Here is a 25,056-nt window from a genome sequence, read left to right as displayed (position 1 = left end):
CGCCCACTTTGTTCACTTAAATTTATTTTGATGAATACTATTTACCATTCTGATCCCACCATAATTTCACTCCTTTATGCAGAAAATTACTGATACTTATGTAAATTAAAAACAATTCCTAGAAATTACAGGAATAATGTCTTTCAAAATCGCAATTTTGCTTTTTTTAAAAAATGTAATCTTTCATGGGATGTGGGCATTGCTGGCCACGCCAGCATTTGTTGCCCATCCCCAATTGCCCTTGAACTGAGTGGCTTGCTAGGCCACTTCAGAGGGCAGTTAAGAGTCAAGCACATTGCTGTGGGTCTGAAGTCACACGTGGGGCAGACCGAGTAAGGACGGCAGCTTTCCTTCCCTGAAGGGCATTGGTGAACCAGATGGGTTTTCATGACAATTGCCAATGGTTTCATGGTCACCATCACTGAGACTTTTCAATTCTACATTACTGGTTGAATTTAAATTACACCAGCTGCCATGGTAGGATTTGAACCTGTGACCCCAGAACCTTAGCCTGAGCCTCTGGTTACTAGTCCAGTGATATTGCCACAATACCATCGCCTCCCCCCCGCCCTCCTTTGATGGAGACGATCTTACAGCTGGTGTGAAATTATATCTAAAACCTAACAGTACTATTTAATTATTTTCATTAATGCACGAATGAAGTTCTGCCATTTGTCCTCCCTCCCAAATAGAAAGCCTAAGTTATGCTTTCTAAGATGATGAGAATGCCAGCTACATTATTCATCTTCTACAGCTGGAACACTGCTAAATGATTATTCACCCTTCTTTTTATTAATCTGCTCTTTGTACAAGGTGAACAAGGTCGAACAATCAAGAGATTATTCAAGACCTTTAGCTCTGATCATCAAAGCCTCTTCCTTGCACAAATTATATAATGGCCCCTGCATGACTAGCACCCAGAAGAGGCTTAAAAGGGAGAAATAAGGAAATCAGGAGGGATTAAAATATAAGCAACACACATACAATGTGCTGCATTAGACAATTTCCTAGGAGCATAAGGTCAGCCATCAATTTTCCCAAACAGCTCTTCTGCAGCCAAATTCTAAAAATAGCTCAATGACTTCTTAAAAAATTTCAGGTAACACTTGAAACTCATTTATGGTGATTGCTAATATAAAATGAGCCTCAGCATGGATACATTCTCTGAACCAATGAATTGTACTTTAAAGTTTTGCCCAAGGCTTCAATGCAATGAAGACAGATGTTGAAAGAATTTTGTGACATTCTTTTTTCTGCCTACATGGTAATAGAATAATGAAAGAACTCTTCAAGCATACACAAAAAGTCTGCTAGCTGAGACTCCAATGATTACTGCTGCCATCAGCATCAGCTCTTTGAAGTAGGCTTTGGCTCTTGATCTTGCCTGAAAGCAATCAACCACTTGATTTGCCCAGGAAAAATGTCTATCAAAAGCAAGGGGTCGAATTATCAATTGCCGGTGGAGTCAGGAACAGGTGTGGGCGCAATTTCAAGTTTGTATTCCTGGAGGGTGGCACTGGTCTGCCACCTCCAGAGCACAACACGATTTTCAGATCAAGGGCAGAGACAGGAAACCCACTAACCGCCGATTTAACAGCCCATTTAGCTCCTTGTGGAGCTTGTTAACAGGCCAGGAAGGACAAGAAAGGAATTTTGAAAGTTCATTAGTGCACAGCTGTCAGGTTCAAAGTGGGCAGAACTTAAAAAAAAAATTTCGGGAGCTGGGGGTGGTTGTGCCGGATTGTGCACTTTACCTTCCATTTGGTTGTTTGGCCACTTTTGTGCTCAGTGAGTTTGCTGCCCCCACCCACCCCCAAGGTGTTGCCTGCTCTCTTTGGCAAGGTAGTGACAGTTCCCATCATGGCTGTCATCTGCCTTTGCCACTTGCACTTCAAAGGCAGCTTCCACCTCCTGATTACGCTCGATGCCACTAGTTGTGCGCTAAGCTCACCTTCAGCCCAATTAGGGGATGGACATTAAGATTGGATTGTGTGAGCGATGTGGGGCTGGGGCCTGGAAATTATCCAGGGGTTGGGTTCCTGACCCTAAATTGTTCTTTTATTTTTTTGCCAGATGCGACCATCACTGGCTAGGCCAGCGTTTGTTGCCTATCCCTAACTGGCCTCAAGAAGGTAGTGGTGAATCTCTATCAGTAATTCTCTAAAACTCAATCTCCATAAATGTCACCTTAGGTAGAATTCTTCTAATCACTGACTGGAACAAGTAAATAAATGTGACTCAAAGAGTAAAAGGTAATTGCATAGCCCTTTAAGGACAGGTAAAACATACCTGCCCTTAACCATAAGACCATAAGACATAGGAGCAGAAATTAGGCCATTCGGCTCATCGAGTCTGCTCCGCCATTCAATCATGGCTGATAAGTTTCTCAACCCCATTCTCCCACCTTCTCCCCGTAACCTTTGATCCCCTTACCAATCAAGAACCTATTTATCTCGGTCTTAAATACACTCAATGACCTGGCCTCCACAGCCTTCTGTGGCAATGAATTCCATAGATTCACCACTCTCTGGCTAAAGAAATTTCTCCTCATCTCTGTTCTAAAAGGTCTTCCCTTTACTCTGAGGCTGTGCCCTCGAGTCCTAGTCTCTCCTACTAATGGAAGCACCTTCCCCACGTCCACTCTATCCAGGCCTTTCAGTATTTTGTAAGTTTCAATCAGATCCCCCCCTCATCCTTCTAAACTCCATCGAGTATAGAGCCGGAGTCCTCAAACGTTCCTCATATGTCAAGCCTTTCATTCCTGGGATCGTTCCCATGGACTCCTCTGGACCCTCTCCAGGGCCAGCACATCCTTCCTGAGATACGGGGCCCAAAATTGCTCACAATATTCTAAATGTGGTCTGACCAAAGCCTTATAAAGCCTCAGCAGCACATCCCTGCTTTTATATTCTAGTCCTCTCGAAATAAATGCCAACATTGCATTTGCCTTCCTAACTACCGACTCAACCTGCAAGTTAACCTTAAGAGAATCCTGGACTAGGACTCCCAAGTCCCTTTGCACTCCAGATTTCTGAATTCTTTCCCCATTTAGAAAATAGTCTATGCCTCTATTCTTCCTACCAAAGTGCATGACCTCGCACTTCCCCACGTTGTATTCCATCTGCCACTTCTTTGCCCATTCTCCTAACCTGTCCAAATCCTTCTGCAGCCTCCCCGCCTCCTCAATACTACTTGTCCCTCCACCTACCTTTGTTAACGTAAATACCTGAGAAGCCGTGGCTAACTGAATAATTGTATGCTATCATTGGTGATGTCAATTTCCTGAACTACAATGACTAGGCCCTCTGTTGTTGTGTGTTAGTTCTCAATGAACTCCTTCATTATTTGGAGACATTTAGTATTTAACGCACTATTATGAAGGGACAGATTCAGAAGTATGCACCTGTCAATAATCACAAACTCTGAGACCCTGTGGTTAGGCCTATAATAAGATTTCAGTGCTGTTAGCTGCCAAATCTACAATCCAGCTATTTAAAATAAGGGACAGAGTTGTATCCCATGTTGGGGTTGGCAGTTTCCTCAATTACTGTCCTCAGGCGTAGAAATTGTTTGCTCAGTATTTCTTGTTTGCACCAGAGCAAGTCTTAAGGGTATCAAAGTAAATTTGGTTCTAATTGAGTCCAGCTTCCCAGAACACTTCTTGCATAGAATTACACTGAAATTGATACAGTAACCTTAGTGTTGGCATATCAAGAGTAATGAGTAATAAAAACAGTTGGTGCCCAAAAATGAAACAAATTTAAGGTCATTAGTAGCAGCTTAATACAAATAAAATGTTGCAAGTAGCTCCATAATTACTTGAAAATCACTTTCATCATCACCCTTGACATTCAGATTTCTACAAGGCACAGCTTTAAAGACAACAATACTTGGGATAGGTTGCAGGATCAAGAAAAATCCAGGTGGATTAACCAAAGCTTCCCTCTATTGATAGAAACTAACAAGATTGCAGAGAAATTGAGCAGGTAAGAAATCATAGCAAAAGAGAAACACTGCTTACTAAATGAAGAAGTAGCAAAACTGTAAGAAAGATCATCATGAATGAGACTTGCCTTCTTAGTTTATAATCTGCTATGAGCATAAAATGCATTGCTCCCTTGAAAAAGGTTTGAAAGAAAGGCTACTTCAACAATGCACACACAGTACCTTGTTAGTCTACTGTATATTTTATATGTATTTTCCTTTGAAGTTCAAAGATCGCCATTTATGCATGAATATTTGATTTACTAAAATAAAAATAATGGAGCCTGCAACGTCCCTTTGCAAGAGATGCTTATTAAACTACATAACAAACCCGGTGATACAATTATAGATCTATCTTTCCAAACTTGATTGTGCCTGGTGAAATTGCTGAGCTTTATAATAGGTGAAATACTGGTAATTACAAATCTGTCACTGGTGATGGGGCCAAGTTGAAAGTGTTGAATGATGAGCTACCACACAAATATAGGGGAAAATGCAAAAGCATACTGGTTTAATTTGAAGTTTTCGTAGAGCGCATTAAGTATCAAATTGGGTAAACGGATGTCAATACTGTTTTAACATGTAGTTGAAATAGGATACCAAAGATTTTTGTTCATTGTGTATAAAATGTAGATACATTCTCCTTTTCATCTCTAAGCCGTTGAAAACTCAAAGTCACAATGTAGTTGTTTTTTTAGGGGGGAGGGGTGAAAAAAATACTTGGGCCCCTTAGATCATTATCATGTTCCAATTTTAACCATAAAAGGCTTTGCCATCTTGAAAATGGCTTGAAATGTAAGCTTCTGTTCTTGTACTTCCTTCAGTTTTGTTTGTATAGATAGTTGCATTGAGGAACTTTGATATAAACAAATACCTACAATATTTGGCAAGAGTTGATAGATTTTTCCACCAAATAACAAGAAGCTAAAAATCAAGAAACTGTTCTGATATAATTTATATAACCTAAACATTTAATGACCAATAGAATTCTTAAATTGTTTTAAGTTTAAGAGAATTAGTTTTATTATCAGAAAAGTAATAATGCAGCAATTATAACAAACACTATGTTTGTGGCACCAAGCCATGGGCTAAGCATTTCAGGAGCTCTTCATTTTTACAACAAGCCCCTAGAAAATCTCTGGAGATTGGCATTATTCAAATGCATGAAAGTGGAGAATCTGTACCACATTTACCTGTAATGACATTGATATCCGGGTATAGGTTTTCAGATAAGCCAACGGCCTTGCTGTCACGCTCAAAAGCTTCTCGAAGCTCTTTCTTAACCGCAGCAGAGCCACAAAGACGATAAAGGCCCACAACCTAGGAACAGAGTCACAGGATGGTAAACTATGGCTGCTTTAGGTTTTAAAATGGCACACACTAGATTACAAATACTTCTTCTAGACCAGCACAGCGATCGCAGGACTTTAAAAATTACGTGCATCAAGCTCCATTTAATATCATCTTGAGCTTCTTGAAGAGTGAAAGCAGGAATAAGGAGTGGTTAAGCAGAGTAGGGTAAGGCAATGGAGTAGGATGACCAGGTTTTCAAAAGTTCGAAAATCAAAACCAGGACACTTTGAAAAGCCTTGGGAAGGCGGGGCTCTCTAATGATGACATGCTGGGTGACCAATGGCAGGAGTCTGGGGGAGGGGCAGTTGAAGGCAGGAAGAATAGAAAAGCAGTATGCTATTTAAATGGGGAAAAATTGCAGAACTCGGTGGTACAGAGGGTGTCCTGGTACATGTATCGCAAAAAGTTAGTATGCAGGTACAGCAAGTGATTAGGAAGGCAAATCAAATGTTGGTATTTATTGCAAGGGGAATGGAATCTAAAAGTAGGGACATTTTACTGCAGCTGTACAGGACACTGGTGAGACCACATCTGGAGTACTCTGTACAGTTTTGGTCTCCTTATTTGAATAAGGATCTAAATGCATTAGAAGCAGTTCAGAAAAGTTTCACTCAACTCATTCCTGAGATAAAGGGCTTATCTTATGAAGAAAGATTGAACAGGTTGGGACTATACCCATTTGAGTTTAGAAGAACGAGAGGTGATCTTTTTGAAACATTGAGGGAGCACGATCGGTGGATACTAGAAGGATGTTTCCTCTTGTGGGGGAGACTAGAACTAGGGTACACAGTTTAAAAATAAGAGGTCTCCCTTTTAAGATGGAGGAGATGAGGAGAATTTTTTTCTCTCAGAGGGAGGGCCCTTAGTCTTTGGAATTCTCTTCCCTGGAAAGCAATGGAGTCTGGGTTACTGAATTTATTCAAGACAGAGTTGGATAGATTTTTGATATAACAGGAGTCTAGGGTTATGTGGGAGCAGACAAGAAAATGGAATTGAGACCACAATCAGATTAGCCATGATCTTATCGAACGGCAGAGCAAGCTCAAAGGGCCGAATAGCCTACTCCTGCCCCTAAGTCCCATGTTCTTATGTGATGACATCTCCTGGAATATATCCAGCCAGAGCTGGTAACCCTATTAAGACATCCAATTATTGAAGGCAGTAGTTACGAACCACTGACTTATGGTTCATCACATTTTCTTAAAAACAAATCTGAACCATGGTTTCATTTGTCACAAGACCTCAGCCAGAATCTTCTATTACCATTGTGCATTGCACAATAATGTAAGACCAATCTCTATTTACAAGCTTCATTTATTTTCATTTGCACACTGGGTTCTGGTTTCATCTAGAAGCTAGATTTTAAACTAGAAAATGTACCTCAAGTGTGGGAGATGTTTGCATGCAGAACCGCAAGCAGGAAAGCACCCTAACTTTCAATGAGAAGTTTGGTCGAACGTGCCACGGCTGAACCAAATTTCCTGCCACCATATTCAGCACTGGTTGGTGGTTCACTGATGGACGCTGTCTGGCCATTGCTTCAAGTGTGGCCTGCAGTTGCAGGCACCACTGTCAATCTTCTGTCATTAGCCAGAGGCTGAATCCTTCCTGGCTCCCAAGTGGTCATGAGTTTAATTTATAGGAAGTCATGGTGTGGTGAATTACCCCCATGACCTCCTATTAAATGAACCCCAGTAACTCCTGTAAGTCAGTGCCTCCTCCATCGATTCAATAAGCCAGCAGGAGGCAAAGAATCTAAGAATCTTAAAGCATAGAAGGAGGCCATTCAGCCCATTATGTCTGTGCCAATTCTTTGAAAGAGCTATTCAGTTAGTTCACTCTCCTGCACATTTTTCACATTCCAGTATTTGTCCAATTCTCTCTTAAATGAGATTATTAAATTTACTTCCAACCCCTTTCAGGCAGTACATTCTAGATCATAACAAGTCGCTGCACAAGAAGATTTCTTCCCATCTTGGCTTTTTGCCTATTACCTTAAGTCTGTGTCCTATAGCTACTTACCAGTCTGTCACTGGAAGTGGTTTCTCCTCATTTAATCTATCAAAACCCCTCCTGATTTTGAGCACCTCAATTAAATTTCCCCTTTGCCTTTCTCTGCTCTCAGGAGAACAGAGCTTCTCTAATCTCTCCATGTAACTGAAGTCCCTCATCACTGCTATCATTTCAGTAAAACTCCTTTGCACTCTCTCCAAGGCCTTGACATTCTTCTGTGCTCAGAATCGGACCATCTGGGGCCTAACCAGTGATTTATAAAGGTTCAGCATAACTTCATACCTCATAATAAACTAATGATGGAAGAGGCCAATAAGAGGCAGTTGCTTTACCCAGCTACTATAAAGCCTAGCATGCAAGTCACACCCTGTTTGATGGCTGCTTGTTCACTGAAAGCCCTTTGGGGCACAAGATGTGTAACTGGTATGCCCAATTTTACTGTAGATGTGATTCCAAATACCAATTGGATACTGAAGATCACAGCAAACCTCTTGGAGCTGTGCTGGCAATGTTACAAAAATAACAAGAGCAAATCCTATAGTGGTGAAGATTGAAGGAGTCCCAAGTTTCAGCACAAATGTGGTAACTGCAGCCACATTTCATTCCCTCCCCGCAGTAACATTCACCTCTGCTCTGATTGGCCATTCTCTCAGAATGCTCTGGCAAACTGTGTGTAAGTAAATGGGACGTGGGGTAAAGGGGAGGGGTGGTGCCTCAGTGGAGCTGAAGACCCGGACATTTGAACAATTTGGAGAAAATTGTTGGGACCCCGGAACGATTAGTGAGACATCTGATCACCCTACAATGGAGAGGTACTAACAAAATTGTGTAAAGATCATAAAATCATTGGTCAGTATTCATTTCTATTCACCTACAAGCACTATACATTTCTAGATGATAAATATTCCTGAGAGTTTTAACTGCAACTCTATCTTTTTCAATGGAAGTGCAGCATTAATCATGATAGAGGGATGAACAGCAAAGCAATATTTCAGAAATAGGTTTTCTGGAAGCTATAAATGCACCTTGAACCACACTTTCCTAATTTCCTTTTCCCCTGTCTTTTTGATTTCTCCAGTCATACACTAAAAGAGAAAGTAAGGTGCACTAATTAAAAAAGGCAGTTTTCCAGGGCAAGGAAATAGTCTTTTCACCTGCATAACCAAATTTTATTTACCTGAATCGATTCAGTGTTGTCTCCTTCAACTGTTGCCAAAAGTGCCATAAACTAATGATTTATACTACTTAAAATGTCAACTCAACTGCTAAGCTGAGGGCAGGGTGCCAAGTCTAACTTTCCTGTAAAATATGGCTTCGATTTGTGCCCCGATGCTACAACCATCACTATTTGTCCTCTTCGTCTAGGTCACAGAAAAGGAATTCATAACCACACAACTTCTGTAAGTTCCATCGACTCTGCACCTGGAAATGAGTGGACCATACCTTTAAGAGACTCTGCCCTTGATCCTCTTACAGGAGGATCAAGCAATAAATTAAAATTCACTAGGATTAAATTTGGCAAAGTCCACCACTAAAATCAAGAATGAGGGAAAGGAAAAAGCTTAGGAATGTAGGGGTCATCCAAAAGTTCTCTTCTATGCTACTTGGATCCTGTACAACAAAGCATCCCTCTAGAGCTTTGCTTGCCAATTGCCATTCAAGGTCATGACGACCCTGATCATAAGGCTAGTCATTCTCATTCTCACGAGTACAATGCAATGTTTAAAATAATTTTCAGAAAGGGGTCATTTTTTCCTACATACACAATTAACAAGCCATAAACTGTCTGACTTAAGTTTCACCACATTTGGCTAGCAGCAACGCAGCAATCCACAAAATGAGTGCTTGTTGCCAGAAGGCCAAGTCCATGTCATGATGTACACACATTCTCTAGATTTTTCACCCAGCTATTAGAGGAGGTGGTGTGGATGCCAAAGGCTCAGAAACTTACAAAGCTTCTCAATTTTTTTTTTCACTCATTCATAGGATGGGAGTATTGCTGGCTGGCCAGCATTCATTGCCCACCCCTAATTGACCGTAAGGAGGTGGTGGTGAGCCACCAGTTGTCTAAAATAAATATCCACTCAACTCCAGAGATCAATGAATTCAAACATGAACTCATTTTCAGTTGATAGATTGCTTAGCTATGCCCAAGCGCCAGGTCAGTCATGATCTTAACTGAAGCGTGGAGCAGGCTCAAAAGGCCAAATGGCCTACTCCTCCTCCTAGGTTTCTATGTTCCTATATACAGCTCAGGTCATTTGTTATGAAGGCAGTTCACGTATCAATGATGATCAGTGCAAACAATGGAGAACTGCAGGCACTGGAGGCAAAAAATCATGTGAGGAGACCCTAGAGAAATACTTCCACCTACTGAAGAATAAGTCTACTTTAATAGCAAACTCAACCAAGCCTTTTTTTTAAAAAAAGCACTGGCTGAAAAAAATGACTAAATATTGCTTCAATACAAATACTCTTTCCCAATTATTTTCTTTGGAATGAGTGCTTTTTATATTTAAAGGAGAAGGCAGTTTACTTTTGTTCAAATTACATTCCTTTTTTATTAAAGATAATCAGTCTCAAAATGATCCCTCATTTAAATGGTCTCCTTCTCAGCCATAAAACTATTATGTTCATTCTGCTAGGGTACTGTAATAATATCATTTATAGGGAAGCAGCCTTAATATCCTGGAGCACTGCCAACTGCAAACAGTAGACATGCAATCTCAAACCAACTGTATTGCTCCAGAGGCAGACAAATTCAGAAAAACCACCCAACACCCTTGGAATGCATTCACTAAGAATCGTATAACAAAGTGGCATCGAAAGAAAACAAATTACTTAATGTTTGACTCATGTCATAGTGGACTACTGACAGTAATTCCAATACTGTTGAACATTTGCTAGAAAATAGTTCTTAAAAATCAATAGTATGGTTGGAGGCAATTTCTGTGTATTTAAATGTACACACTTACTAAAAAGAGCAATAGAATAAAAGAACATAGGAACAAGAATAGGCCATTCACCTGCCCAAGCCGGTTCTGCCATTTAATTACATCTTAGCTGATGCATGCCTCAAACTACTTTTACCCATCTTGGTTCCATATGCCTTCATGCCCTTACCTAATAAACATCTATTATGGCTGAGTGCTACATTGCTGAGTGTTTACTATAGATGGCAAAGTAGAGAGCTAACTTGGTAAGCAAACTTCAGAAAAATATAAAAATAATAGAAGAGGGCTTCAATTACTCCAATATAGATTGGGGTAAAAAGTGTAAAGAACAAGGAGGGTGGTGAATTCTTACTGTGCAGACACAAACTTTCTTAATCAGTATGCTTCTAGCACAAGCAAGGAAGCAGTGCTGGATCTTGTTTTACAGAATGAAGTTGATAAAGTGGAGTGTGTTGCAGCTGGAGAACATCAGTGTAATTGTGATCATAACATAGTTAGGTTTCAAATAGTCACAAAGGGGGACAAGAAAAGACAAAGGTGAGAATACCCAACCGTTAGGGGGCCAATTTCATGATTTGAGAAGGGATCTACCTGGAAGTGGCTGGACAGGAATATACTTGCATTGGAGACGGAACAAAAAAGTTTGACTAATTTGGTCCCTGGGATGAGGGGGTTGTCCTATGATGAGGCTGAACAAATTTGGCTTATATTCTCTGGAGTTTAGAAGAATAAGAGGTGATCTTATAGGAACCTACAAAATTCTGAAGGGGCTTGATAGGGTAGATATTGAGAGATTGTTTACGCTGGTCGGGGAATCTAAAACACGAGGGCACAGTCTCAGGATAAGGGGCTGATCATTTAGGACTGAGATGAGGAGAAATTTCTTCACTCAGAGGATTATGAATCTTTGGAATTCTCTACCCCAGAGGGCTGTGGATGCTCCATCGTTGAATACATTTAAGGTTGGGATAGACAGACTTTTGGTCTCTCAGGGAATTAAGGAATACAGGGAGCAGGCAGGAAAATGGAATTGAAGTCCAAGATCAGCCATGATCATACTGAATGGTGGAGCAGGCTGGATGGGCTGTGGTCTGCTCTTGCTCCTATTTCTTATTTGCTTAATACAGCAAATGAGCAATGGCAGGGGGAGGCGGTGGCATAGTGGTATTGTCACTAGACTAGTAATCCAGAGACCCAGGGTAATCCTCTGGGGACCCAGGTTCGAATCCCACCACAGCAGATGGTGAAATTTGAACTCAATAAAAAAAAATCTGGAATTGAAGTCTAATGATGACCATGAAAATCACTGTCGATTGTCAGGTTCACTCCTTACCAGACCCACAGTTGACTCTTAAATGCAAGGGCAATTAGGGATGGGCAATAAATGCTGGCCCATGAATGAATTAAAAAAAAGAGGAAACATGATGCATCCAAGGCTCCCTGATGAGTTTGACAAAAATTAGGTGCAGATCACAACAGTGTGTTCAGGGGGAATCGAGAAAGGATACAAGAGGGACAATGAGGTTATAAGAAATGAACATAAAAGGGAACCTAAAAGTCTTTTATAAAAACATATATACAGGAAATCTTCTTGTGGAGGCCGAGGACATGACTAAGGTACTGACTTTGCATCTGTCTTCACAAGAGGATAAAGTTAATGTTGCAGATGGAGGAGAAGAGATACTGAGCAGGATAAAAATAGTAACCAAACGAGCTGGCAAAGATAACAAGTCACCCAGTCCAGATGGGATGCATCAAAGTGAGAGGGAAGCTACTGTGGAGATGGCAGAAGCTCTGGCCACAATCTTTCAATACTCCTTGAAATGGAATTAATGTTAGGGGACTGGAGGACTGCAATTGGAAAAGGAAAGTGGAATAAATTACAGCCCTATAAGTCTAACACAAGTGGTGGAAAACTCATTAGAGACAGAACAAACCTAATTCTCACTTAGAGAAGCATGAGTTGCTTAGTGACAACCGGCATGGATTTGTTAAAGATAAATCATGTCTGACTAACCTGATGAAGTAACAAAGTTGATGAAGGTCATGCAGTGGATACATGTATGGACTTTCAAAAGGCATTTGATAGAAAGTAAAATCTCCACTTTCAACATTCCAAAAAAGGGACCATTCCCCCCACGACATCCTAATCCATTCCTCAATCACCCCTCGCACTCTCACCTTTCCCTAAGGCACCTATCCGTGCAAGTGCAGGAGATGCAATATCTGTCCTTTCACAGCCTCCCTTTTCACTGTCCAAGGATCCAAATACTCCTAAGGGAAACAGCAATCTACTTGTACTTCTTTCAGTTTAGTATACTGCATTTACTGCTCAATGTGGTTTCCTCTACACTGGGGAGACTAAAAGCAGACTGGGTGATCACTTTGTGGAAGACCACAATTCAATCAGCAAGCATGACCCTGAGCATCAGGTTGCTTGTCATTTTAATTCTCCACCCAGCCACCATGCCAACCTTTCTGTCCATGGCCTGCTATAATGTTCCAGTAAAGCTCAACGCTAGCTTGAGGAACAGTGCCTCATCTTTCAACTCTATACTCTACAGTCTTCTGGGCTCAACACTGAATTCAACAGTTTTAGATCATAACCTCTGCCTTCATCTCGTTCTGTGTTTTCTCCTTTTTTCATTTTGCTGGATCTGTCTCATCTTATGTCATTGATTTATCCCTTCGTGTTGCATTCAGATGGTGTTTATGTAGCCATTCACGCCTCACTTGGACACAAACTTTGGTTTCTTCATGATACTTAATGCCACTCTCTTTGGTTGCTGCATCATGAAAGATTTGGGGTTTTTAAAAATGTATTTACAGGATGTGGGTACTGCTGGCTAGGCCAGCATTTATTGCCCTTCACTAATTGCCTTTCAGAAGGTGCTGGCGAGCTGCCTTCTTAAGCTGCTGCAGTCCCTGTGGTGTAGGTACACTCTCAGTGCTGTTAGGTAGGGGGTTCCAGAATTTTGACCCAGCGACGTTGAAGGGACGGCAATATATTTCCAGGTTAGGATGGGGAGTGGCTTAGAGGGGAATTTCCAGGTGGTAATGTTTCCATACGAACAAGGAGCAGGGGTAGGCCACTTGGCCCATAGGGCCTGCTCCGCCATTTAATAAAATCATGACTGATCTGAATGTAATCTCAACCCCACATTCCTGCCTAGTCCCGATAACCTTTCACCCTGTTGTTAATCAAGAATCTATCTAGCTCTGCCTTAAAAATATTCAAGAGACTCTGCTTCCACTGCCTCTTGAGGAAGAGAGTTCCAAAGACTCTCAGCCCTAAGAGAAAAATTTTCTCCTCATCTGTCTTAAATGAGCGACCCCTTATTTTTAAACAGTGACCCCTAGTTCTTGATTCTCCCACAAGAGGAAACATCCTCTCCACAACAACCCTGTCAAGACACCCCTCAGGATCTGAAAGGTTTCAATTAAGTCGCCTCTTACTCTTCTAAATTCCAGCCTTTCCTCAAAAGACAACCCTCCAATTCCCAGTATTAGCCTTGTCAACCTTCTCTGAACTGCTTCTAACACATTTACATCCTTCTTTAAATGAGACCAGTACTGTACACAATACTCCAGATGTGGTCTCGCCAATGCTCTGTACAACTGAAGCATAACCTTCCTTTTGTAATAAATTCTCCTCATAATAAACGATAACGTTCTATTCGCTTTCCTGATTACCTGCTGTACCTGCATACTAACCTTTTGTGATGCATGCACGAGGACACCCAGATCCCTCTGAATCTCAGAGCTCTGCAATCCCTCACCATTTAGATAAGAAGCTTTTTTATTCTTCCTGCCAAAGTGAATGATTTCACATCTGCCCACATTATACTCCATTTGCCAGATCTTTGCCTACTCACTTAACCTACCTATGTCACTGTGTAGCCTCCTTACGTCCTCTTCACAATTTACTTTCCTAACTATCTTTGTGTCATCAGCAAATTTAACAACCATTCCTTTGGTCCTTTCATCCAAGTCATTTATATAAATTACAAAAGTTTGAGGCCCCAGCACTGATCCCTGTGGCACACCACTCGCCACATCCTGCCAACCAGAAAAAGACCCATTTATGCCAACACTCTGCTTCTCGTTAGCTAGCCAATCTTCTATCCATGCCAATGTTACTCCTTACACCATGGGCTTTAATTTTCTGCAATAACCTTTGACACAGCAAAATGCCTTCAAATGCCTTCTGGAACTCTAAGTACAGTACATCCATCAGTTCCCCTTTAACCACAGCACATGACTCCTTCAAAGATCTCCGCTAAATTTGTTAAACGTGATTTCCCTTTCACAAAACCACGTTGACTCTGTCTGATTGCCTTGAATTTTTCTAAATGCCCTGCATTTTCTAAATGCCTCTTTAATAAGAGCGTCCAACATTTTCCCTATGACAGATGTTAGGCTAACTAACCTATAGTTTGCTTTCTGTCTCCTTTCCTTTTTGACTGAAGACGTTTTATTTGCTATTTTCCAATCTAATGGAACCTTCACTGAATCTAGGGACTTTTTGAAAATTAAACCCAGTGCATCAACTCCCACTAGCCAATTCTTTCAAGACCTTAGAGTGAAGTCCATCCGAACCTGGGGATTTGTCAGCACGCAACAATGGTTGGCAACCAGCCCAACAATTTGCTCAATACCACTTCCCTGGTGATTGTAATTTTCCCAAGTTCCTCCCTCCCCTCCATTTCCTGATTTGCAGCTATTTCTGGGATGTTACTTGTATCCTCTATTGTGAAGACCAAAGCAAAATATCTGTTTAATTAATCCATCTCCCTATTTTGCATTATCAATTCCTCAGGTGTACTTTCTACAGGACCAATGCTCATTTTGTTAACTCTTTTCTTTTTTAAATATTTATAGAAACTCTTACTATCCATCTTTATATCACTAGCTAGCTTTCTCTCATACTCTAATTTTTCCCTTATTAATCTTTTTGCCATTCTTTGCTGTTCTTTATATTCTTTCCAATCTTCTGACCTGCCACCCATCTTTGCATATATATTTTTTCTTTTAGTTCGATACTGTCTTTAACTTTTTTAGTTAACCATGGATGGTGGACTCTCCCCTTGGGATCTTTCTCTCACATTGGAAAGTATATATTCTGTGTATTCTGAAATATCCCTTTAAATGTCTCCCACGGAAGCTCTATTGAACTATCCTTTAACATCTTTTGTTAGTTCACTTTAGCTAGCTCTGCTTTCATGCTCTCATAATTGCCCTTAAGTTTAAAATACTAATCTTGGACACACTCATTTTTCCCTCTCAAAATGAATGTAAAATTGAATCATTATGATCACTGCTACCTCGGGGTGCTCTCACTAGGAGATTATGAATTAATCCTCTCTCTTTGCTCAATACCAGGTCTAATATAACCTGCTCTCTGGTTGGCTAAAGAACACGCTGTTCTAAAAAAAACTATCCTGCAAACATTCTATGGACTCCTCATCTACACTACCTTTGCCCATCTGATTTTTCTAGTCAAAATGTAGATTAAAATCCCCAACGATTATTGCTGTACCTTTCTGGCACGCTCCCATTATCTCTTCTTTTATACTCTTGTCCTACTGTGCAGTTACAATTAAGGGGCCTGCACACCACTCCCACAAGTGACTTCTTGCTTTTATCATTCCTAATCTCAACCCAAACCGCTTCTACATCCTGGTTTCCTGAACTTAGGTCATCCCTCTCTAATGTGCTAATACCATCATTAATTAACAGAGCCACCCATCCACCTTTTCCTAGCTTTCTGTCCTTCCTAAATATCTCATGCCCTTCAATATTCAGGCCCCAATCTATGTCATCCTGTAGCCATGTCTCTGTAATGACTATCAACTCGTACTTATCGATTTCTATTTGCTCTATCAGTTCACCTGTTTTGTTTCAAATGTTATGTGCATTTAGATGCAGAGCCTTTAGTTTTGTCCTTTTATTATTTTTGTAGCGTCTAGCCTTATCTGATTTACTTTAAGATTTGTACTCTGTCCCTTCCTGTCACAGTCTGTTTATAATTTCCCATATTAATACTTTCTCTTGCCTTACCTCTATTCTTTGGTTACCACATCTTCCCAAATTTGATCCCGTGTCCCCACTATTAAGTTTAAAACCCTCTCTACTTCCCTAGATAGGCAGCTTGCAAGGACACCACCCCCAGCATGGTTCAGGTGTAGACTGTTCCAACTACTTTTTCTAGCTATTTTTGTTTTTGTTACGGTTCAGGTGTAGACTGTCCCAACAGTACAGATCCCACTTTCCCCAATACTGGTGCCAGTGCCCCACAAACCGGGATGCCCTTCTCCCACACCAGTCTTTGAGCCATGCATTAATTTCTCTGATCTTATATGTCCTATGCCAATTTGCACGTTGCTCAAGTAATAATCCAGAAGTTATTACTTTTCAGGCTCTGCTTCTTAATTTGGTGCCTAGCTTGTCATACTGACAATGCAGAGCCTCCTTCCTCATCCTGCCTATGTCACTGGTACCTAGGTGGACCATGACCACTGGATCCACCCCTCCCATTGCAAGTTCCTCTCCAGCCCTGAGCAGATGTCCCGATGCATGCAGGTAACTTGCCCCCTCCTTGATGTGTCGCAGAGTCTGCAGGTCAGCCCTCAGCTCAATGACTGAGCCGAAGTTCCTCAAGCCGCAAACACTTACTGCAGAAGTGCTTGCCCTGGATCACAATGTTATCCAGGAGCTCCCACATATTACAGCTTTGACTAATCATCCTGCCATCCTTAATGTGTTTTAAATAACTACTTAATTATATTTATCACTTATTTATGTTGCTTTCTTATATATTTTATTAACTTTACCACCAAATTATGTACTATTTTAAACCTTAGGGATAGAATAGAACTTACCCACTTACCAGATACTCACCAAACAGCTAGCTCTTTTCCCTGTAGTAGAGCAAGAACCAATTTCTAAGGGGTGAGAAAGATAGAAAGAGGAAACGAACAATTCCTTCTCCTCTTTCACCAAACTCCAAGTCTTCATTCAGTTAGTCAGTTGCACTCCGTTTGCCAAGGCTGCCCTTATCCTTCTAGATGGTAGCAGCCGTGGAGAGACTTGAACTGCTCCCTTCAACTTAGAGCATTATGACCCACTGAGCTCAAACTGCTTTTGGTTTTTGTGTGTCTGTGTATGTCTTTGTGTGTTTGTGTGTGTGTGTGTGTGTGTGTGTGTGCGCGCGCGCATGCCTGGCTGTCTGTGTGTCTGTGTCTGGCACTAGCATGCAATGCGGGGATGGTGAAGGTACTGCCGAAGGAACCTTAGTGAGTTTCTGCAGTGCACCTTGTAGATGGTACACATAGCTTTGATACACTGTTTGATAGAGCAAGTGAGGAGAGGAGCTATTTTTTCTCACAATGTAACCAGAAGTCTCAGATTTAAATCATTGGAAAAGAACTAGAGGGAAAACAAGGAGAATTTTTTCTCACAGCGGAAATGCACCAGATGCTACTAAACATTGGTTTAGAGCTTCCCTTTTGTTCTTCCTGCCCCCTCCTTGCTTCCACTGGCTTAAAAACTCTTACATTTATTTCTAAAGTTGTGATGAAAGGTCATCAACCTGATACATTAACTTTGTTTTTTCTCTCCACAGATGCTGCCTGGCCTGCTGAAAATTTCCAGCATTTTTGCTTTATTTTCAGATTTCCAACATCCACAATATTTTGCTTTTGATATAAAGTACCTTAGGGCAAATAAATTTGGCAAACAGAAGCACATGGTATTAAAGAGATGGTGGTAACGTGGCTATAGAATTGGCTAAGGGATAGTTGGCAGAGAGTAGTGGTGAATGGATGTGTGGGGGACTGGAGTGAAGTATGTAGGGGTCAGTATTATAACCATTATTTTCTATATAAAATGGCCTATATATAGGGAGCACAATTTCAATGTTTGCAGATGCCACAAAGCTTCGTAACACAGTAACTCATAAACAGAGGTAGTATAGTTCAGAAACAAAAATAAAAATAGCTGGAAAAACTCAGCAGGTCTGACAGCATCTGCAGAGAGGAATACAGTTAATGTTTCGAGTCCGTATGACTCTTCATCAGAACAGGCTTGTGAAATGGGCACAGGCATGTAAATAAGTGTGAAGTAGGAGATCTTTGAGAGACCACATAAATCTAAATAGTACTATCCTGAGAGGAGTGAAAGAGCAAGGGGGCCTGAGAGCACATTTTCACATGTCTTTGAATGCATGAATAAGAAAGCACATGGGATAACTGTTTTGGAATTAGGGGCATTAAATACAAAAGAAAGAAAGTCATGCTAAAACCTTTATAAATCACTCGTTAGACCCCAGCTGGATTTTTGTACACAATTCTGGGTACGGGCACGTTAGGGAGGATAGCAAGGCCTGGGAGAGAGTACAGGGGAGGCTTACCACAATGATACCAGAGCTGAGAACTTCAGTTATATGGGGAGACTGGAGAAACTGGGAAGGCTAAGAGGAGACCTAATGGGTATATTCAAAATTATGAGAGGTTTTGACAGAGCAAGTGAGGAGAGGAGCTATTTTCTCTCAGAAGGTAACCAGAAGTCTCAGGTTTAGATCATTGGGAAAAGAACTAGAGGGAAAACGAGGAGAATTTTTTCTCACAGGGGAAATGCACCAGCTGAAAGGGTAATGGAAGCACATTCCATAGGAACTTCTAAAAAGCAACTGGGCATATATTTGAAGATCAATTTGCAGGGTTACAGGGGAAAAGCTGGGTGTTGAACTAAATTGCAGTTCTTTCAAAAAGTTGACGCACAGGCATGATAAATCAAATGGCCACCCACTGGGCTGTAAGAATTTATTCTATCTGGACCTTAACTCTATTTACCCAGCTTGATCCATATCCTTGTTGCTTTCGACAATAAAAGTCCATCAGTCTCAGTTCTGATTCAGTACGCACAGGCTTTTGAGAAAAAGACAGTTCTGTATTTCTACTTTCCCCTTGTGAAAAATTGTTTCCTGATTTTGATCCTGGAATTTGAGAGCCTCCTCTTGCATAAAACTGGCCAGTTGTGGACCCCAATTGGGAATCCCAGTGCAATTCACTAGCTTTCACCGTAGGACACTTGTTAATTGGGAAATGGTAGTTTTAAAAAAAAAAGTGAATGATAAGCTTCTGCAATTTACTTGTTCTTTATTGGTGAAAACAAACTGAAGTGCTTTTAATTTTCATGTTTAGTCAATTGGATGCCTCATGATTGAACTAGCAAATCCTTCTTTCAGCCAAACAGTAAGTTTTGCTGTTCAGACTTCTGTACAATAACAACCCAGTAAAAAGCAGTCAGCATGCATTTAGGGTGGAAGGTCTTAATGACCAAACCTCTTGGCTTTAAAGAAATGACACCCCAAATAGACTGTAAAAAGCCACTGAATGTGGTTAATCTAAACTTCTAAGACACATGTTCACATGAAAATGCCCAGGATCCAATGTAGACGCAGGAGATGGATAAGAAATTATCTGAAAAGTAGATAGCAATGAGTACAAGACATATGTCAAAATGAGGAAAGGGATAAGGTACCAAGTGAAGGCTAAGGATAACTACCATTTCTACGTAAATAACTTGCAATCAGAAACTAAATTCTAAGTGGTCAAATTCGTAAATAATGCTGAACTAGAAGGGACAGTGAAATTGGAGAAGGCGGCTCATAAATTAGATATTTTATCCAACACATTCTAAGTGGGCAGAGCCAGAGCAAGTAAAATTTAACGACTGAGGAAGAAAAAAAAATTAAATGACCCACATACATCATGAAGGAGTTGAAATAACTAATGCAAGAGTTTTAGTAGTCTCGATGGTCAGGAGATCTAAACAATATAAAAGTAATAACCAAAGCCAGTAGAATGTTGCAGAACAAGTCAGGCAAAGTTGTGACCAAACTGCACAGTCCTCTGATTAGGCTGCACCCTGAGTACTGCACACATTTTCAACCAACAGGACTGGAAAAGATATTGAAATACTGGAGTAGTGCAAAGAGTCAAGAAACTGACCTCCAACACCAAATGTTCAGAGTAAAAATGGACAAACTGGGCATTTTGCATCTTGGAAAGGAGGCATTTGATAGATTATCTAACTATTAATTAGGACAAGAGGACATAAAATAAAACAAGTAGGTGATACATTTAGGACTCAAATTGCACTTCATACAACCTGCCAATGCCTCAAGTCCAAATTAATTTAGCATAACATCTCCTTATCTTAAATTGCATATATACTACAAACTGTTACATATTGATGATGATTTGCATGACCCAAGAAAAGTCACATAAAATGTGACCTATCACTCGCTGCTACATACTTTTTATACTCCCAAAAAAAAGGTAGCTTTACAGAGGGGTGTGCTGTACTAATCAGTCAGAGTAGTGAAGGTCACCACCATCCTTTAAATAACATGCCATATCTTTAGTCACTAATGAATGAAGCATTGTTTATGCTTTATTTATTTCTATTTGCACAGCAGTGAATTCCCCCCTTTTGAAAAAAAAGCATGACAACTCAAAAGGACTCCGTTGCACTAGGTATAGATATCATTGTTCAGGCATTGTAAGGATGAATGTTAAGATTGTCCTGTGGCCAGAATCTCACCTGCATGCAACAACTTCTTCACAGAAGAAATAAAATGCCAGGCACCTAGTTCCAAACATGAAAAAAGGTAGAACAACTGTCTATCCTCCTTCAGGCCTCTTTTCTCCTTCTAAAGAATTGTAACATTGTGTAAAACAAGACAAATCTCACCTTACTTTACAGGGCTGTATGCCTTCAATATTCCATAGGCAAGTGATAGATTAGCTTCTCTGGGTACAAAAGCAATTTGCACATTCATTTCCAGCACAACTTGGGGACAAAAACACCCATTTTTGTGCTGTCGAGAAAATTAAACAAACAGTCTTGTGGTATGACATATGTTGATTTTCCTAATCTGTAAATTTGCAGTTTTTCAGAAGGCAGCAGGAACTTAGAATCATGCAACACAGAAGGCCATTCAACCCAACATGTCTGTACTGACTCAAAAACAGAAAGAGAAATACCTGGAAAAACTCAGCAGGTCTGGCAGCATCGGCGGAAGAGAGCACAGTTGCTCATGAGGACGCGAAACGTCTACTGTGCTCTCCTCCACCGATGCTGCCAGACCTGCTGAGTTTTTCCAGGTATTTCTGTTTCTGTTTTTGTTTTGGATTTCCAGCATCCGCAGTTTTTTGCTTTTATGTCTGTACTGACTCTTTGAAAGAGCTATCCAATTAGTGCCACGCGCCTGTTTTATCAAATTAATCATAAATTTACCCTTTTCAAGTATTCATCCAGTTTCCTTTTGAAGTCACTATTGAATCTGCTTCCACAACCCTTTCAGATTATTATAACTCCTTGCATTTAAAAAAAGTGTCTAATTTCCCTGGTGGTTTCTTAAATCTGCGACCTCTGGTTATTAACCCTCCTGCAAGTAGGAATGTTTCTTGCCAGCGACTCAATCAAAGCCCCTCAAGTTTTACATATCTCTATTAAAAACTTTCCCTTAGCCTTCTCTGCTCCAAGGAGAACAATCCTAAAACTTGCATTATACAGCATCTTTCACATCCTCAGGATGTCCCAAAGCATTACATCGCTAATTAAATATTTTTGAAGTGTAATGTTACAATGTAGTGAAATGCAGCAACCAACTTGCACACAGTAATACCACTCGAGTAGCAATTTTGTTTTTAAAACAATTGCAGCATTGGTTGGTTGAAGGATGCATGTCGGCCAGGATACCGGGAGAACTCCCAGGCTTATTTGAAAAGTGCTATGGGATTTTTTGCATCACCCCATACGGCTGATGTTTAACATTTTATCCAACAGATTGTACCTCCGACAGTACAGCGTACTCTCAATACTACTCTGGTTTGCCAGCCTTGATCATGTACTCTATCTTCTGGGATGGCCCATGAATCTACAAATCTTTTGAGCGTACAGAATCTATAACATACGTCATGATAAAAATAGAACTATCATTTAAAAATGGACTATAGACTTACCTGGCAGCCTCGCTTTTCTATTTCCACAATACATTTGTGCATCAACAATGGCACGCTCAAGCCTGTATTTTCCTTCTCAACTATTTTCCGTGCCTCAACACCAAACATCACTGGTTCGCGCTCTCCATCTGGACTGTCCAATGAGTTTTCCCACTGCTCCATCAGAGTCAGTTTCACATAAATGAGCCCTCTGGGTTCGAGTTTTACTGCTAGCTGATGCATCTTGGAAACCCTGAAGAGCGTCGGCAGCACAACAGTGCCATGGCAGCAAACACGGTTTCGACGAGGCGTTGGCTCCCAGCTGAAAACAACCAGCTTGAGATGCTGTGCATTCTCTAGTTCAATATTAAATGTGTGGTCCATATCCAAAAATGTGGTTCTGCAGGTCAATAAGGCTGTCCTGGCTTTGTTGACTGAATCTACTTGTATGGCACAGAATACATCTCTAGAATCAATTCTTGGTGGCTTTAAATCCTCAGCACCATAAAAATGCACACTCATTAGTCCTGAAATATATTGAGAACACTTAGGCTGATCCACAAAGCTGTAATGCCGGAAAGCATCAATATCAATTTCTGTACTGTGTGTTTTGTGAGAGGTTGCAATGTTCCCCTTTGCAGGTTTGCTTTCACAGGAGTGCTTACCCGATTTAGCTACGAGTTCTGGTGAATCTCCATCACTAAGGTAACCACCCTTACTGGCTGATTTGGAGTTTGCTGAACTTTTCTTCTTGTAGTTCTGTGATACAACACTTGAATCCAGATGATAACGACTGATGACATTCCTACTAGCAGCATTGGTCACAATTCCAGGAGACAAGGAAGAGCCATGGTTGCCTTTGGGTGACAAATTGTGATTATCATTGCAGTTATGGTTTGAAGTCCCTTTAACACTCAATTTTCTGCTGAGTTCAGGAAGTTTTTTCATTTTCATCGAAAGCTTCCTCACAGTTCGTGGAGATTTTATCTTTTCTGGAAAGGACCAATTAATTGTAGTCCCCTTTTTCAAAGGGTTGGGGCTGGATGGCGGAGAAAACTCAGTTGTTGTTGCTGCTGTCGCTACTACTGCTACTGCACAGACAGGACCATTGGAAGGATCAGTGGCAGCTACTAAAACCAAAATTAATGAAGATTATATTAAACTCAATTCAAACAGTATTGCGAATCTTTGAAACACTAAAAAGTTTAACTAAAACTTCATCAGCAAAATTTTACCAATGTCAATTGCAAATATATTATTAAAAATAAAGCTGGCAATAGTTTGTATATCTAATAATTGGATGAGTCATATAGTCCAAGTACAATCCCCAGGCTGTATGGTGTTGTTCAGTGGCAGTAAGGGTACTGCAATTGGCTTTTGTATCCATGGGTTTGGTGGTGATTGCGGGGGGAGGTGGAAAAAGAGGTGGAAGGAAAATACTGAAGGTGGCGCATACTCCTGATCCCACTGGTCTTTACTGGGACTGTGAATTGGGGCAGGATCAGGCTAATTTTAAAAAAATAATCCTCTCATGTTTGATTAATTTAACTGAATTTTTGATGAACAGAGAAAGTTGAAGGGAATTCAATGGATATTGTCCATCTGAAGTTAAGAAAGTGTTTGACAAGTAATACAAAAGGTTGATTAACAAAATTGAGGCTTGTGGAATAGGAGGTGTCAGCTTGAGTAAAAAATTAGCTTAAGGGCAGGAAACTAAGTCATGGTAAATGGTTGTTTTTTAATCTGGAGCATGGTAGGCAGTGGTGCTCTCTAAGGGTCAGGGCTAGGACTATTGCTTTTATTGATATACGGGATATTGGAATACATAGTAAAATTTCAAAACTTGCCAACGATACAAAACTTGGAGGTGTGACAGACCTCAATGGACTGCAACAGGATACATAGATAGATTAGCAGAATGGGCAGACAAGTGGCAGATGGGAGTTAATACAGATAAGTGAGAGATGATGCCTTTTGTCAAAAGGGATAAGGAAAGGCAATACAGTCTTAATGACACAGTTCTAAAGAGTGTGCAGGGGCATAGGGACCTGGGGGCTCATGTGTATAGATCTTTGAAGGTGGCAGGACATATTAAGAGAGTAGTTAGCAAAGAATATGGAATCTTGGGTTTCATAAATTATGTACAAAAGCAGGCAACTTATACACTGAGCCATTATGAAACTCTGGTTAGGCCACAGAGGTATCCAGTCTGGTCACCACGCTTTAGGAAGGGTACGAGGATCCTTGAGAGGGTGCACAGGAGATTTACCAGAATGGTTCCGGGGATGGAGGATTTTAGTGACAAGGTTAGGTTGAAGATGGGGTTCTTCTCCTTGCAGCAAAGGAGATTGATGGGAGATTTGACAAGCTTATGACGGGTTTAGATAAGGTAGACAAAGGAGAGTGGTTCCCATTAACTGGAGGTGCAAGGACTAGGGGAGACAGATTTAAGGTTTTGGGCAAGAGATGTAGGGGAGATGTGTGAAAGAATCTTTTTAAATGCAAGTGATAGTGATCTGGAACTTGCTGCCCATGAGGGCAGAAGAAGCAAAAACTATGAATAATTTCAAAAGAAAATTGGATAGGCATGCAGGGAAATAAACTTGTAGGGCTATGGGGAAAGAGCAGGGGAACAGGACTGACTGGATTGCTCTACAGAGAGCCAGCATGGGCTTGATGGACCAAATGGCTTAATTCGGTGCCACATTAACCATGACTCCATACAATTTCACCATCACTCT

At 40.7% G+C, this 25,056-nt stretch overlaps 1 protein-coding gene across 2 annotated transcripts in view; it reads right to left on the bottom strand.

Moving 5' to 3' along the window:
* Positions 1-25,056, bottom strand: part of syde2 (synapse defective 1, Rho GTPase, homolog 2 (C. elegans)) — a 126,405-nt gene that overhangs the window by 54,266 nt on the left and 47,083 nt on the right. Inside the window, exons 3-4 of one of the 2 annotated variants that reach the window (XM_078560660.1) lie at positions 22,337-23,445; positions 5,178-5,304 (exon numbers count right to left, since the gene is read on the bottom strand). In XM_078560660.1, coding sequence (XP_078416786.1) covers positions 5,178-5,304; positions 22,337-23,445 — 1,236 coding nt within the window. The remainder of the gene's footprint in view (positions 1-5,177; positions 5,305-22,336; positions 23,446-25,056) is intronic. The other variant, XM_078560662.1, reaches the window with a different exon arrangement.

Source organism: Cetorhinus maximus, chromosome 17, assembly GCF_964194155.1.
Source record: "Cetorhinus maximus chromosome 17, sCetMax3.hap1.1, whole genome shotgun sequence".
NCBI lineage: Eukaryota > Metazoa > Chordata > Chondrichthyes > Lamniformes > Cetorhinidae > Cetorhinus > Cetorhinus maximus.
This window is presented reverse-complemented; position numbering and strand designations above follow the sequence as displayed.